At 40.7% G+C, this 17,659-nt stretch overlaps 1 protein-coding gene across 3 annotated transcripts in view; it reads left to right on the top strand.

Moving 5' to 3' along the window:
- Positions 1-17,659, top strand: part of LOC121008125 (rap guanine nucleotide exchange factor 4-like) — a 198,810-nt gene that overhangs the window by 82,842 nt on the left and 98,309 nt on the right. The window contains exons 2-4 of one of the 3 annotated variants that reach the window (XM_040440478.1): positions 1,975-2,044; positions 9,017-9,078; positions 15,267-15,347. In XM_040440478.1, coding sequence (XP_040296412.1) covers positions 1,990-2,044; positions 9,017-9,078; positions 15,267-15,347 — 198 coding nt within the window. In that variant the 5' untranslated portion in view covers positions 1,975-1,989. Of the gene's footprint in view, positions 1-1,974; positions 2,045-9,016; positions 9,079-15,266; positions 15,348-17,659 lie in introns of those variants that run through there. The other 2 variants (XM_040440479.1, XM_040440480.1) reach the window with 2 other exon arrangements.

The raw sequence follows: 17,659 nt of genomic DNA, 5'->3' as shown, positions 1-17,659 counted from the left end.
AAAAATTACAGAATTGCCACTTTAACTGTAAAGGATATAATATGTTCTATTCTGTACGGGCTGTAAATTAAAGGGAGTCTTTCACCTAAAATGACCATTATAGAACACTAACCCCATGATCTGCATTATAGTCCCCATAGTTGAATGCTACTTACCGTATAGCTGTCCGTTGCTTATTTTCGCTAAAAAACACTTGTATTCAATATGTAAATTAGGTTCTGAAGGTGCCCAGAGGCGGCGTGCAAGCGGCTGGTGCCCAGGCCCCTCGTGGCTTTTCATATGAAACCCCTCCCCTTTCACACCTCTGGACGTCCTAGGTTCTTCAGAAATCCAGCGCCAGCGCCGTTCACAAGGTTCGCCCCGCCTGCGCACGTCATTCCCCATTATGGGCAGAGGCACAAGAGCGTACATCTAGCCGGCCTTGTGCCTCTGCCCATAATGGGGAATGAAGTGCGCAGGCGCGGCGAATCTTGTGAACGGCGCTGATGCTGGATTTCTGAAGAACCTAGGGCGTCCACAGGTGTGAAAGGGGAGGGGTTTCATATGAAAAGCGACAAGGGGCCTGGGCACCTTCAGAACCTAATTAACATATTGAATAAAAGTGTTTTTTAGAGAAAATAAGCAACGGACAGCTATACGGTAAGTAGCAGATCATGGGGTTAGTGTTCTATAATGGTCATTTTAGGTGAAAGACTCCCTTTAAGAGATTGGGGAACCCTATTGAGGGGTCGTTGCATACTCTGGCTCAGTGTAACGCTGATATCAAGATGTTGCACTGAATTTACAAACTTTGAGATCTCTTGGATCATAAGGACTGATGTTGGTAACGTTTTATTGCTAAATTGAATCCACTGAAAAAGATGTTTTATTTTTATTTTTTGTAATGGAAATGTGGAAGGAAATATTAATTAAAATTTAGAACAGTATAATATCTGACTCACATTTTTTTTGAGATTTTTTTTAGAGATCTCAGAGGGGCAAGTGTTTCCTTCAGTGGGTGGTTCTGGGAGATTTTGTGGATAGAGGTTCAAACAAATGGAAGTAGGATTCTCACATCATTTTTTTTAAAGAGTCACTGTGCTTTCACACTATTTCATTTCATTTAATAGAGAATGTTGTAATTAGCAAATTTCTAATTCACTTAATTATAAAAAATATGCCTGCATCCACCTGAAAAAAGCTTTAAAGTCATTGCCACTAGGGGTCTCACTTCCACCCAAGTTTCAGTTTACTGCCTGCCATCACAGGAGCCTTCTTGTGATCGGCAGGGTGCCTCAGTGGCCCAACCGCCATCGATCAGATAATGTTAACCCCTAATCTGGGGAATAAGTGTTTTACGTGGGAATACCCCTTTGATTTACATAATAAGATATTTGGATAAACCAGACAGCCCCATTCATTGTATATCTCACTGTGCTGTATGTGGGGACGTTTAGAGCTAAATATGCAGTAAAACCGTAATAACAAAGCGCCTTCTCGTAGATGAAGGCTCTGTTTATCGATTGCTTACAACCCTCATTGGATTATAGCAATCAGTGAAAGTGACAGCGTGTCTTGGAGACGGCCGGACAATCCTGGTGCAGCTAATGCTTGTACTACTCATGGACGGAGCAGTCACATTATCCCATTTGGAGGGATTAGATGGTCCATAAATATCGCTGCTGATTATCTCACACCTCCCTTTGCTGGAATTCATATTCCATACGTCTGGGGACGGATTCTCTCGGCTATATGGAATCATATGACTAATGTTACTCCACACAATGGCACGGAAGGTATTACCTTTATAGTTCTGTTAGAAAAGCAAAAAAAGAAAGCCAATACTGTATCTAGTCACTTATTCTTGCACAGACGGCTAAAGCGTTGTGTTAGTGCCTGCATTCAGCTGTAGCCGCGTGTTTTTACATCATTCCAGTGTGATTGTATGGCCGTTACGTTTGTTTCATGTTTTATTGTTTTATTATGTCTTCTTAGAAATTTCGACAGTACATGGCAGGCTTTTTGGCTCCTCCATACGGCGTTCTTGAGACCGGCTCTAATGACAGTAAGTGGATATGACTGTTTTATTCAATATGTCCTCTGTATTCTGTTGGTACCTACTGTGTATACTATAAGGGCATCTGTCAGCAGATTTGTACCGATGAAACTGGCTGACATGTTGCATGTGGGCATGGCAGCTGAAGACATCTGTGTTGGTCCCATGCCTGTACTGCTAAGAAAAATGAAGTTTTCATAGATGCAGATGAGCCTCTAGGAGCAACAGGGTTGTAGCTATTATACCTAGAGGCTCTGCTGCTCCCTCTGCACTTTGACAGGGCCCGGCAGTGAAAATGTGATCACACCCGGACCTGTCAATCAATGTGGAGAGAGAAGAGCATCTAGTAGTAACGGGCTCCATAGGGCCACAGGCAGGGGCTCCATAGGAACTAATGTGTGGCCGCTTCTGTACATTCAGGAGGACAGAAACTGGCGCACAATGTATCTGGCTCTCCCGATCTCCACTGGGGGAAACCGGAGCACACCTGGAAGAGCGCACTTCTGGGATTTAGCGCATCCAGATGCCGTTGTCACGGTTAACCATGGCATCTGAAAGGTTAAATGTTTAAAACAGCAGGCACCCAGCGGCTCTGGCACCTGCTTCGCTCGCGTGCCGACGCCACATTTTTAATTGTCTGGACGCCAATGTAAATTTACGTTGGGGGGGTCTGGAAAGGGTTAAAAAAAAATAAAGAAGTTTGGTGATATTATTCTTACATTTAAATAATAAAATCCTGCAGTTTTCGCACTGGCCAATAAGCCTAATAATAGGCGTCACTTGTTGGTCTGTACTTTACTGCAGTTATCTACTTATCACAATTTATATACAATTATATATATTAACAAATGTCTTATATATATATATATATATATATATTTGGGGGGAAAAAGGCAGCACAGCCTAAATCCAAATGTGGGTGCACGGGCCGCTGGGAAAAGCCAATCCCACAATAATAAATAGGAAAAAGGCAGCACTCCAAAGAAATAAAATTTAAAAAACTCTTTATTCACCTCAATGGCAATGGCGACGTTTCGGCTCTGCATTAGAGCCTTTCTCAAGCGAAATAACAGGACATAGTGAACAATATATATACACCCACAACTGATTACAACATATCATGTGACAAATACATAATTAGTGAATTAACTCCTTAGTGTCAGAATACAAAAGATAAAAACATGTCTTAATCACAAAATTACATGATAGTGACAATAAAATACTATTACAACTATTTCAAACATGATTAGTGAAGTTGCATGTAACATATGTATACAACATATATAGATTTCATTCGGTTATATAGCCTCCAAGCATCATATTCTTATTTCGACCAAGTGTTGAAATTAGTGATGTTGATGAAAAGTAACATGACATCCAGGGGAACACTGACCCGATGAACCGCGATCCCGCACATGTAGCAATGTCTGCTTTGGCGTGTACTTGAACTTACTGCGCATGACCCGTTTTTTTGTATGAAGCCTATATGTCATTATGACGAAGGAGGATCTTTTGGAGTGTGCGCAGATCGGTCTCTCACATTACACGGCCATCTTGAAAGAGGTCAAATGACCACACGAATCACAGTACTCTGGATTATCGCGTAAGTCCAGAACTCACACAACGGGCCTTTCTCATTCATCACTCAGGTCTCATCATGTCAATCTTCATCAGCATATCTAAATAAAAACAGGAGAAAAAGAAAGAGAAAAGTCTTTTAGTATATGGGAAATAATAGACTAATAACAGTCCAAATACTAACGACCCAACACAGGATAGCATTAATGGTCGGAACGGAGCAGAGGAGAAATAAGGGCAAACAACAATCCTTGGTTATTAAGACGTGTTTTCAAGTCCGTAGAGGTTTCCCCCATGTACAGTAGTTTACATGGGCAGGTAAGGACATACACCACATAACTTGAATTACAAGTTAAGTGGAACCGTATTGGATATTGTACCCCTGTATGGGGGTGCTGAATTTTTTTTTCCTTTCACTATATAGCGACAATTTAGACAACTAAGACATGGGAAACAACCAAGTACGGCCGGAGCTATTGTGGTTTGTTTTAACATTTTACTTGGGCCAACATCAGCTCTTACAAGTTGGTCACGCAAACTTTTTGTTCTACGGTATGACATAATTGGTGGTGACTGAAATTCAATAACAGATTTTTGACAACCCTTTAATATATTCCAATGTCTTTTGATAATTTTGGAAATATCCATACTATGCTCCGTATATGTGGAGATGAATGGAATTCTCTTAGTGTTGGCACAAATCAGTTTTTTGGAAATTGTTGTATTTTCTCTATCCTGGATTCTGTCCCTTTGTTGCTTCAAAAGTTTAAATGGATAACCTCGATCCAGAAATTTGCCCACCATCACATTCAGAGTGTTGTCAAGCACCTCTGGATCTGAAGTAATCCGCTGTGCCCTAATAAATTGTGAGTAAGGTAAGGATTTGATCATAGATCTCAGATGGTTACTATTGTAATTTGAAAGAGTTTTTATCAGTTGGTTTCGTAAATACTTCTGTGCATAATTTGCCATCAGACAAAATAACCTTAGTGTCCAAAAACTGTAACTCTTTATGGGAGTGCACCAGTGTAAACTGTAGAGTATTATCAATACCATTCAAAGAGTCCTGAAACTCCAGTAATTGCGGCAGAGGACCGGTCTATATGAGGAAGATGTCGTCCACATAACGCCACCACGTCAGTACATGACTGTAGTGGTAGGAAACATAGACGACATCCTCCTCATAGACCCGCATGTAAATATTAGCGTAAGTTGGGGCCACATTGGACCCCATCGCCACGCCTTGACGCTGTATGTAATACTGATCTTGAAACAAAAAATTGTTATATCACAATGTTATTTCCAACAGTGCCAGAATAAACTGGCATTCCTGTTCAGTAAACGAGGAATGTTGTAACTAGTGTTGAGCGAACTTCTGTTTTAAGTTCGGCGTCTAAAGTTCGGCTTCCGGTTAGCGGAGAATCCCCATATGGATTCCGAATTCCGTTGTGGTCCGTGGTAGCGGAATCAATAATTGGCCATTATTGATTCCGCTACCACGGACCACAACGGAATTCGGAATCCATATCGGGATTCTCCGCTAACCGGGAGCCGAACTTTAGACGCCGAACTTAAAACAGAAGTTCGCTCAACACTAGTTGTAACATATGTGACACAGCTTTGAGCCCCTTGCAGTGATCTATAGAGGTATACACGTCACTTTTTTAACCATTTCAACACTTGGTCTAAATAAGAATATGATGCTTGGAGGCTATATAACCAAATGAAATCTATATATGTTGTATACATATGTTACATGCAACTTCACTAATCATGTTTGAAATAGTTGTAATAGTATTTTATTTTCACTATTATGTCATTTTGTGATTAAGACATGTTTTTATCTTTTGTATTCTGACACTAAGGAGTTAATTCACTAATTATGTATTTGTCACATGATATGTTGTAATCAGTTGTGGGTGTATATATATTGTTCACTATGTCCTGTTATTTCGCTTGAGAAAGGCTCTAATGCAGAGCCGAAACGTCGCCATTGCCACTGAGGTGAATAAAGAGTTTTTTTAATTGTATTTCTTTGGAGTGCTGCCTTTTTCATATATATATATATATATATATATATATATATATATATATATATATAATCATATAATCCACCATTCACAATAGGTGATATTTCACCTTATCTACTCCCTCCTGACCTCTGTACAGGTCACAGAGCATGTCTCAAAAACTGTCCCATAGAAATCAATGAGGTCCCCTTCAGTCCATTGTGTCAAAGACCTACAGTGGTTGCTGTAAAGCATATCTCTAAATGCTGTTAACAGCAGCTTAGGCAAGATGTCCGCCCCCATAGTCATGTTCAGAAAATAGAATAAACCTGTAATCAGAAAATATAAACAGATGAGAAAGAAAGGATCACTATCTGGTTTTTATCAGGAAAAACTTTTGGTGACATAATCCCTTTAAAAATGAAATGAATTGTTCTGCATCTGGTCTGCAAAAAATGCAGACAGATACGGAAATAATTACGATTGTGTGCATGAGGTCTTAACGAGATGTGAGATTTCCCAAGGTTTCTGCAGACTGGGAAGCACTGTGCTGCACAAAAGCGAAGTGTGCCCTTGAGCATAGCTACCCCTAATAGCGCTTTGTAAAGGGTTGCACATTATTTGTGGTGTCTGTACCTTGAAGTGCCTAAACTTACATGTTGGTAGGTAAAGATGACAGTTGCTGTGATGACCGGTGCCATATTAGACAGAAGTCAGTTGAGAGACATAAAAACAAAAGCCGAGCTCTCTGGAGATCCTCTGAGTCACCGCAAGGAGATTTCATGTCCGCTCAATACCTAGCTACAGTCTATCGAAACAGATTCCAGCTTATTTCCAGCACAAGTCAGGGTCTCTTTATTTAAAGTGCTACAAAACCTCTGCAAAATTATCACAGATTAATCCGTAGACTACTGTGAAGAGTGACTATAGTAAGGAAAGGTCTAAGGTACGTAGCCAGCACAGGAGCACAAAAGTAAGAACTGAGGGGGACTTTTATCATCCGCTGTACATCAGAAAACTGGCATCAAAATGCCACAAGTTTGGTGCATGCCATCCTTGTGTAAGATTTGCCGACTTTTTGGTGGTTTAGAGCCCCGCTTATCACTATTCCAAAATGTGGCCAGGACGGGGGAGTGGGGGGGTGGGGGGGGGGGGAGGGTAGAGCAGGCAAGGCCATCCCAGCTCATTTGTTATAATCTGTGCTATGGATGAGGGAACTGGTTCTACCAGTGATTCGGTCAGAATTTTTGAAAAAGTTCCGATCCATACGACACAAAATTTTTGGTGGTTCGTTTCAGACAAATGAGAGAGAGATGTTTTCCAGCCTTTTAAACAGGATTATGTATCAAAGCTAGGAAAATAGCTAAGCCAGCCTCACATCTGCAACTAGCTCTTTCTGGACAAAAGCCCTTTATTAGAGTATTACCCTATTCACAAGTCAGTGTTTTAGTCATTGATTTCCATCAGTGATTTTGAGCCAAAACCAGGTGTGGCTCTAAACACAGAACTGGTGCAGATCTTTCCATTATACTTTGTCTGTGGAGGCTCCACTCCAGTTTTTGGCTCACAATCACTAATGGAAATTACTGACCAAAACACTGACGTTGAGAACAGCTTTTCTAGTTGCAAAGCCTTAAAGGGAACCTCTGAGTGGGTACTATTTCTATTATGGAGACCAGTTGATATATGTGCCGACTATTGTAGGCTAGATAACACTCCTCTTGATTTCTGGGAAAAATATACACAAATTATCACGTCTAACACCTGTTGGCATCAAATAGGTTTAGGAAAGCTAATTTGAATATGGTTCCCAGAAACACAAAGGTTCCATGCCTGGCCTACAATATTGCGTACATGTACTCGGCATACTATGGGCTCTCCATAATGAAAAAGGGTACCACTTAGACAACTCACATACATCACATTTGTATACTAGTCTCTCTCTCTTTCAAAAAATTTGGCGAACTTGAAATGGACCTAATCTTGTCAGGTTTGTGCCATCACTGGTGTAGATTCCGGTTTTGGCGCACGGACAGGCACAGATGTGCCACAATTATTAAGAGGGAAATTAAAGAACCTGTCACCTGGAGTTTTATTGTTGTAGAAACTTCTGTAACTTAAAGAGAACTTGTCACCGTAAAAATGCAGTGTTATCTGTAGGCGGCATGTTATAGAGCAGGACGAGCTGAGCAGATTGATATATAGTTTTATGGCAGAAGATTTAGTAAAACCTGTCATTTATACATTTAAACCTCTGCTCTTTCTATACTTAGGAGTCATGTGGGCTGAGAAATTATATAAATTATGCTGAGAAGCATTGGATCAGTGCCTAGCATGTGGATGTTCGACTCACGTTCTATCTTTTTGTTTTGTAATTTCCTCCCTTATTTCTTAGAAGATCCCTTATTTTTGCAGACCAGATGAGAGCTGTACACAGGGTTAGCTAAACAGATGTCAATTGTCATATTTGCGAAACGGCCTTAAAGGGGTATTCATGTAAATTAACTTAATTTTTGAAAAACTGCATTAAGGCTGCAAGCTTTAACCAGAGTTTCAATTTACCTTGCAATTCATTTGTCTAGCTCCTGTGTGAGCCTGCTGTACACTGAGAGTATCATGGCGCCTGATCTTCCCTCACAAAACTTCAAAGACTACAATCCCCACAATCCCTCGCTTTCCTGCTGTGAGTGTTAATGTTTATTGATTGGCTGCCTGATATACAGTCCGGTCACGCCCCCTCTACTCAGTAATCACCAGCGCACTAACACTCCCTTTGTTTCACAAGACATTTCGAAAATTGAGAGCAGCACACTGAGCATGCTCGACCTAACAAAGGCTCAGAACTACAGGTCGATGCCATGGTAATTTATGAGGAAACACAGTGGGTAGCAGAGGAAGAAAACTACTTTTATAACTACTGAACGGTAAATATTTGAAATATACATTATATTAGGTAATTATTGATGATGAATTAGTCTAAAACATAAGTTATATTTGTGGTAACCGGAATACCCCTTTAAAGCTTAGCAGACCCCAGGGCCACCATAGAAGCTGGACCAGCTCCTGGGCCGGCCTGACAGTGAAGGGGAGGAGTGAGTTTATGTGACAGTCAGCCATTGCGGGAAGTCTGCATCTGTACATGACCTGGCCGGGACACCCCAAATCGCAGCGTTGGAATTATTTCACCTGATGTTGACTTTTATGGAAGAGTTGCATCGAAAAAGGCAAAAAACAAAAACAAAAAAAAACACTCATTACAAGATGAACCAGGACTGATCGCCATAGGACAACTGCAGATTTCCCCACTGTGTTTTCTACCTTCCAAGCCTCACATAGAGTTATATTCTCCTCCTTTTAACCTAATCTCTGTAACCAGTCTTTCATCTTCTCCTAGGGATATCTGACAAAGAAAACATGAATAGTGGCATGTGCTCGGGATCGAAAAACTGCAGCAAGGTAAAGAAAAAAATATTTCAAAAGCTTCTGAAAGAAAATAATATTCAGATACATAACGGCAGACAATACAGGTTTATCTTATACTGTAAAAAAAAAAAAAAAACAGCTATCGATGTCACAGTTCTTATCTTGACACTTAACGAGTTAAATGAAAAATTACAAAAAACTTTTGCTTGACTTTTCCAATGGCTTGTGTTACATGATATCACCGTCTGCTCCATCTGTATCACCTATCCACTGCCACGACCATCACAGAGCAGTGGAGCTTGAATGGAGCATTGTTCACACATGCAGCCGGCTACTCCATCTATAGGGTTGACAACGGTTGGCTGTCTCCGTCAGTCCCATAGACATTGAACGGAGCAATGAGAGACATTTATCAACTTTTGCTTTCCCATACGCAAGTCTTGATCCTTGTGCGCTAAGGGCAGGTGTAGAATTTTTGGCGTAAATTATAGTAAATCCGGAGGACGTGAAACTCCACACCTCCTGCTAAGTGCCCTTTAGAAAAGTTGAGGGAAGATCAAACAGTCCGTGGCGTGCTCCAAAATTTGTGACTTTTTCCACCACAATAGTGTCTTTAGTAAATGCCCCTCATTGGATTCAGTGGATGTCCATAATATCTATTGTTTTAATGGGCAACCTACACACCTCCAGTACCTGAGTGGAACTTATAGGAGAACTCCGGGCAAGATGTATACCCTATGATGTGCTTAGTACAGGTATTGAGAGGGTAGTACATGGCTGAGGGATTATTACATTGTGTTTTTGAATCCCTGTGTGATGCATACACTTTCTCCCCAGACTTGGCAATACAACGTATACATTTTGCTGTTGTGTCCTTTTAGGCTACCTGCACACGGGTGCGAGCTGTCTTGCAGAATTTCGGTGCAGATTTTTGTGCGCTTCCTCACTAAAAATCACGTGTGTTATTTGCGGTTGTTGTTGCAGATTTGATGCAGTTTCGTTGCAGATCTCACCCTTGGATAACAAGGCTGGGTCCACACGTGCTGTTGCGGATTTTCATGGAGCAAATCTGCAGCGTTGTACAGTATCAGCAAAGTGAATGAGCTTTCAGCAATTGGCAGAAACTGACCTGTGGTGCGGATTTAAAATCTGCAGCATGTCAATTTATACTGCAGATTTCATTGATTTCACCCTTTCCAAATCAAAGAATGAGAATGCGTCTAATCCACCTCTTTTCTGCAACAAAATCCGCAGTGTGTGAAGGAACCCTTTGGTGCGTTTTTTTCTGCTGCAGACTAGAATCAGAAATGCTGCAGATCCGCAAATAATTAGTCACGTGTGAACCCAGCCTTAGGGGTGAAATCCGTACAAAAGATTTACACAAACAAGTGACATGCCGTGGATTTCAAGATACACAAAACAGAGCAATTTCCACACGGAATGAAAAGCAAAGTGTGCATGCGATATGTCTACTCTTATACGCTTTGCTGCTACTGTATTAGGGCTCATGCATACGACTGTGGTTTGGGTCTGCATTCGAGCCGCATTTTTTGCGGGTCGGATGCACACCCATTCATTTCAATGGGGCCGCAAAAGATGTGCATAGCACTCCATCCATTCAGTGACCCCGCAACAAAAATAGAACATGTCCTATTCTTGTCTGTATCACGGACAAGGAAATAACGGATCTATTGAGGGCCAGAGGTACCGTTACGCAAAATGCGGAATTCACAGAGCCGCCATCCTTGTTTTACGTGTCCGCAATTTGCTGACTGCAAGACGGTCATGTGCATGAGGCCTTGTGGTGCAGTTTTTCCAAACTAGAATCCATGCAGAAAAACTGTGTGTAATCCACACAGGTAGCCTAAGGGCTCATGGGCACGACCGTATGTTTGGTTCGTTTCAATGGGGCCTCAAAAGATGCGGACACCACACCGCGTGCTGTGCGCATCCGCATGTCCGTTCCGCGGCCCTGCAAAAAAGATAGAACGTGTCCTATTATTGACAAGGATAGGACATTTCTACATAAGTTAAAACATAAATGGTGGCATGCACTCTGAATGGTGGCATGATCGCTGAGATCCGTGTTTTGTGTATTTGTGATTTGCAAAACCGTTATGGTCGTGCGCATTAGCCCTAATTCAGTTCTCCGCTTTAGCAATTAGAATAAAACCAATCTAGCACTCAGCCCTATTAAGGTCTAAATAGAATCTGTGATATTTGGGTAAATTCAGGTATAAAACCCCAGGTGAGTAGTACTGACCACTCTTGGTATACCTGTCCATGGATCTGTCTTATTTGGTTCATGACTAGAGATCAAAATTTTACCTTTTAAATGAAACTGTTGCCATTTTTTGTAGATCCCCTTCCCCTGCCCAAAACAGATAGCCATATGTGAATAAAGGATAATATTAACTTATTAGTATTTTTTATTTTTTTAAAGATATTATTAATTTTTGTCCATTACCCATTTATGTTGTTTTAGGGTAGGCCATGGGATAGTTACTAGTATTAAAAATGTTACTATTATTGTTAATTTTTTAGGATTATTGTCATTAAAGGGACATTCTCCACACATTAAAAAGATATCCCGTGGCCTGCAAATGGTTAAAAAAAAATAGACAAGCTTATACTCCTCTTGCCGACTGCTGCTGGCTTTCTCTTCTTTCCCTGTTCGAGGCACATGCATACTCCGCTGAGACGAGCATTGCGTGTTTCTCCGGGGTTCTGCTGTCGACCTAACAAGTGTGTCTGGTCAGCCTAATGTGTTTGGCCAGTCTTAAGCCATGTTCACATCCGCCTTTAGGAATCTGTTCAGAAATTCTGTCAAGGCATCTGTCACTTTTGACAACACATATAGCAGAAAATGATGTGAAATCTGGGGAAGACGTACAAATCAAAATGCGCCAGAATTGTGGCTGCTCCCCACTTCCTGCTGACATCTGGACAGCAGGAAATGGCTTGGAACTCCTCTTGGCCAATCAATGGCAGAGGCGAGTCATTGCTACAGCCAGTGATTGGCTGAGCGACATCCCCACCCATTTCCTGCTGTGTCTGGGCTGAAGCAGGAAGTGGAGCATAGCGGGACACATTAAAGTCACCATCCTGGTGCGCCTGGAATCAAGATATCATTGGCTCCATCTGTACTCTGGGGATTGTCCACCTTCAAAATGGAGGGAGCAGAAGTGCCGATCCAGGCTGGTCATCTGTAGTAATTAGAGATGTTGATAGTCAACCACACAAACTCATTAGAGCCTGGTCCTATCAGTTTTTCTTGTCCTTTCTGATGCAGTTCTCTTCCTATCACAGCTCAGGGGGGAATGTCCTTTCTGATGCAGCTCTCTCCCTATCACAGCTGAACAGGAGTGTCCTTTCTGCTGTACCTGTCTCCCTGTAACTGTCATAGCTTCTAAAAGTAGATAGAGCTGGTGGCAGTTAAAGGATGGAGCTGAGTGTCTGCTCCCACCTCAGTAGGCATATGTGCATATTAGTATATGGATAAAACACCAGGGGGCGCCATTATAATGAAGTAAAGGGAAAAGAGAATTTTTGTAACAGAAAGTAAATGACAAAAGTACCTAGCATTGCATGCAGAATTATATAAAAATAGCATTTCGTGGTGGCACAACCCCTTTAATGTGTACATTTTTGACAGATTTCAATTAGGATTGTGTCAACTTGAAATTGTATCCACTAAACAGAGAAGCTGAAAAGAAAACGGTTCCTGATTATGTGGAGTCTCATGGTAGAGCCAGTCAGCATCTCTGAAAATGACAGGTTCTTTTTAGGGTGGCGGTCTGTGGTCTGACCATGGTATTAGGACAAACGGTGGACACAACGATTAACATCGTAATGTTTACACTGATAGAGGAGTCAGAGTCCAGGATTATACAGACGTGGGAGGGAGTCTGAGCTGGAGCCCAACTACTTGTTACAGTAAAGCCAATTAGATCAATTTTGCCAACATTTTGTGTCATCAAAGATTGTGATAAACATTGTCCGAAAGCAGATATTGATCTGCCATAGCATAGCTGTAAACTGTCCCAGGAACTGCGCCTGGAGAAGCAGAAGTGACCACAAGGCGGTGGGAAGCGTCAGAGTTTGCACAAATTTACCCAAAGTGGTCAGTCTGTGGTCTTCACCTGGTGTTTCGGGGTGTTCCTGGGGGTGTTGGCAACTGTGCCAGAGGCTGTTTTCCAGTGCAGACATTGGCAAAACTTGGAAAGTGGAGTAGATCATTAATACAAGCCAAGGTCCCAGATCAAGACTTGTCTTGATTTAACCTTTTTAAAGGGTTTTTCCTGGATTTTGATACTGATGACCTATCCTCAGGATAGGTCATCAGTATCTGATTGGTCGAGCCCCCTGCCGATCAGGTGTTTGAGAAAGCACCGGTGCTCCTGTCAGTGGCGCGGCCTTCTCGCAGCTCACCAAGCACAGCGTCGTACATTGTATAGCCGCTATGCTTGGTATTGCGCTCAGCCCCATTCACTTCTATGGGACTGAACTGTGCCTAGGTCATGTGACCAATGAATTTGATGTCACTTAGCCTAGGAAAAGTTGGAGAAGGCCCCCGCGCTACTGCAAGTGCCAGTGCCTTCTCAAACAGCTGATCTGCAGAGGTCCCGGGTGTCGGAGCCCCCCTGATCAGATACTGATGACTTATCCAGAGGATAGGTCATTTGTATAAATCTCCTGGAAAACCCCTTAAACAATATTGAGTGTTTATGAGCTGCCAGGAGTTCAGAGATAAGGGCTACAGGTAGGGCTATCACAGCAACTCCCTGATGGATCCAGTGTAACGCAGAAATAAATGCAGATACACTGAAAGTGAAGACTGTAGAACAACATATTTTTTTAATAAATAGCAATAGGAAAAATGATTTTAACCCAAAATGAGTAAAATACAATGATATAAAAAGATTTCCATAGTCTTTTTAAAGGCACACCATGCATGCAGATGAACGAACAGTAGCGCTGCTGCTCCTTTACTGGTTTTCTCTGCACTGCAATGCATTTACTTATTTGAGGTTGTGTTACTGCTCTCAGCGAGTGCTGCTGTGCAGATATTTAGGCCAGGTTCACATCACAGTCTCGTTTTCAGTTCCTCTGATCCGTCAGAAGAAGAAGAGAAAACCACAACAAAGAAACCTTATCCTGTATTTTAAGCATCTGTTATGCTCAGTTGTGCACATTTTGCATCCGTTTTAGCCATTTCCTTCTGAGATCCGTCATTTTAGGTGAAAAAAATAATAATACTTTGTGTAGGACTTTTTTCCTCTAAAATAACGGATCTCAGTTGGAAATGGCTAAAATGGATGCAAAATGTGCATAACTGAGCATAATGGATGCTTAAAATACAGGTTCCGATTTTTATTTTATTTTTGTTTGTTTTCTGTTCTTCTGATGGATCAGAAGAACTGGGAAAAAAAACTGTGATGTGATCCTGGCCTAAGCTGTATGGTTCCCTCTCCCTTTATTATCATGGTCTGCGGGGGTTGCATAGGTCACATCAATGTTGAATATGATGTTATAATATGTTATAGAGAAATGCCACATCAATTTTAAAGTTAAATACACCTATAACTGTATATAGCTATATACCTATATATAGCTGCTTTCTGGTGTCCAACCCCACCTACTTCTGGCTGGAAAATTGTATAATTCGGTATCTTAGACAGAGCTCCACGTACGGTATTTCAGCGGTGCTGTACTGCACTAATGTGTCTGACATTACATTCCTCATTGGAACGTTTTACAGCTTGAAAATATGGAATCTTACTTATCCAAAATAGCTGTAAAATTCATTAAAATGCAATTGGCCTCAGTGTGTAATATTAAGCCACTTGTGTTGTGACTAAGTGCTCGGCTCCATCACTTAACATTTATCAGTTTCCCTTGTAGCTTTACAACTCGGTGGCCTTGAGATATGTTACTCATAAAATATATCGACATATTATGCTCTTTTCATTTCCCATAAGTGCTAGTTATAATTTATAAACATTTTAGTTTTCTCCTTTTCACTAATGTATAATTTATACACAGTAGTTCTGTTATTTTATTTTATGTTTTTTTGTACTTTGCATCACTTTGTTTTCCCTGAGACTTGATTATTTTATGTTTTCATTAACCTGATTATTTCCCTCTCTTGATTGCTAATATTTTTATTTTCCTATTTATGTTTGTTTTTTATTTATTTTTGACTACGTCTTATTTTTCAGACCCCCCTCATTGAAAATCAAAACACGCTTCGTCCAGTTAAAACCATTACAGAGGTAATGGGATGCCGGGAAGTGGCTAAGGTGCATGTAGACAGGAATCGTGATTATATCATAAAATGAAAGCGTTGAAAATGGTCCAGTCAACTCTCCAGATTTGTCTATTTTTAGTAAATACGTGAAATAAGAACTCTTGAGCATCTCTGCATTGTTCCTGTATTATTCCAACTTGGAAATATATGAATAAGGCCCTCTTTACTATGTCTGAGGTTCTTGCTCAGTTTCTATGCAGCGTGGTGCAGAAAACGCAGAAGTGGAACAGAACTGGTCCGATAGTTCATATTCATCTGGTGCATCATTTGTGATGTCAGATGTCAAATAGCAGCAGACATAAAAACACTGCATGCTACATTTTATGTCTGACACTATCAGTTTATAGTCACCAGACCTGTACACTAACTGCAATTACACACACTCTACTCATAAAAAGTTTGGGATTTTTTGGCTTTCAAGTAAAATTTATGGAAAATGGAAAAAGTTCACGGTACGGTGATATTATATCATGAAAGTAGGGCATGTAAGTAGAAGCATGCAATGGTGATTTCCTCATCTCAAACATTTTATTGAAACAAAAGCCAACACCAGTGGTGGGTATACCCCCACAAAAATTTCAGTGTCTCAATAACTTGTCATGTGGCCTTCAGCACCAATTACAGTTTGAAAATGACGTCTCATGGTGCTCACAAGTCGACTTATTGTCTGCTGAGGCATGGCATCCCAATTTTCTTGAAGGGCGACCATCAGGTCATTGAAGTTCTGGGGTATAGAGTTATGAGCCTCTACATGGCGACTGAGCTGATTCCATAGGTTTACAATGGGATTCAGGTCTGGCGAAAGTGCAGGTTACAAACGTCGTTAACCCTTTAGGTGTTCCATAAGAGTTATTGGCAAATGGAGATGAAATTTCAGAATTAAAATTTTTGGGCAAATTTTCCATTTTAATCCATTTTTTCCAGTAACAAAGCAAGGGCTAACAGCCAAACAAAACTCAATATTTATGGCCCTGATTCTGTAGTTTACAGAAACACCCCATATGTGGTCGTAAACTGCTGTACGGGCACTCGGCAGGGCGCAGAAGGAAAGGAATGCCATACGGTTTTTGGAAGGTAGATTCTGCTGGACAGTTTTTTTGACACCATGTCCCATTTGAAGCCCCCCTGATGCACCCCTACAGTAGAAACTCCCAAAAGGTGACCCCATTTTAGAAACTACGGGATAGGGTGGAAGTTTTGTTGGTACTAGTTTAGGGTATATATAATTTTTGGTTGCTCTATATTACACTTTTTGTGAGGCAAGGTAACAAGAAATAGCTGTTTTGGCAGGTTAGATCATGTAGTATTTTTATAGAGCAGGTTGTCACGGATGCGGCGGTACCTAATATGTATACTTTTTTTAATTTATGTAAATTTTACACAATGATTTCATTTTTGAAACAAAAAAAATCATGTTTTAGTGTCTCCATAGTCTGAGAGCCATAGTTTTTTCAGTTTTTGGGCGATTGTCTTAGGTAGGGTCTCATTTTTTGTGGGATGAGATGACTGTTTGATTGGCACTATTTTGGGGTGCTTATGACTTTTTGATCGCTTGCTATTTCACTTTTTGTGATGTAAGGTGACAAAAAATTATTATTATTTTTTTTACGGTGTTCATCTGAGGGGTTAGGTCATGTGATATTTTTATAGAGCCGGTCGATACGCATGCGGCAATACCTAATATGTATACTTTTTATTTATTTATTTATGTAAGTTTTACACAATAACCGCTTTTTTAAAACAAAAAAAATGATGTTTTAGTGTCTCCATATTCTGAGCCATAGTTTTTTTTATTTTTTGGGCGATTGTCTCACGTAGGGGCTCATTTTTTGCGGGATGAGGTGACGGTTAGATTGGTACTATTTTGGTGGGCGTACGCCTTTTTGATCGCTTGCTGTTGTACTTTTTGTGATGTAAGGTGACAATATTTTCTTTATTTAGCACAGTTTTTATTTTTTACGGTGTTCATCTGAGGGGTTAGGTCATGTTATATGTTTATAGAGCTGGTCGATACAGACGCGACGATACCTAATATGTCTATGTCTTTTCCCAATTTTTTTTTCACTATTTTTTTTTACTTTATTCTTGAAAAACGACGCTTTTTTTATTTATTTTTTATTAACTTTTTTTTTTTCACTTTATTATTTGTCCCACTCTGTGACTTCAACATTACAGGGTCTGATCCCTGTTTCAATGCAGCACGATACATCTGTATTGTTCTGTATTGAACTGTTAGTGTTTTACACTGTAAGACGCTAACAGTTGCCTTTGAGACCCAGCCTGGGGGCTGGGCCTCCTAGGCCG

This window comes from Bufo bufo, chromosome 7, assembly GCF_905171765.1.
Source record: "Bufo bufo chromosome 7, aBufBuf1.1, whole genome shotgun sequence".
NCBI classification, from domain to species: Eukaryota; Metazoa; Chordata; class Amphibia; order Anura; family Bufonidae; genus Bufo; species Bufo bufo.
This window is presented reverse-complemented; position numbering and strand designations above follow the sequence as displayed.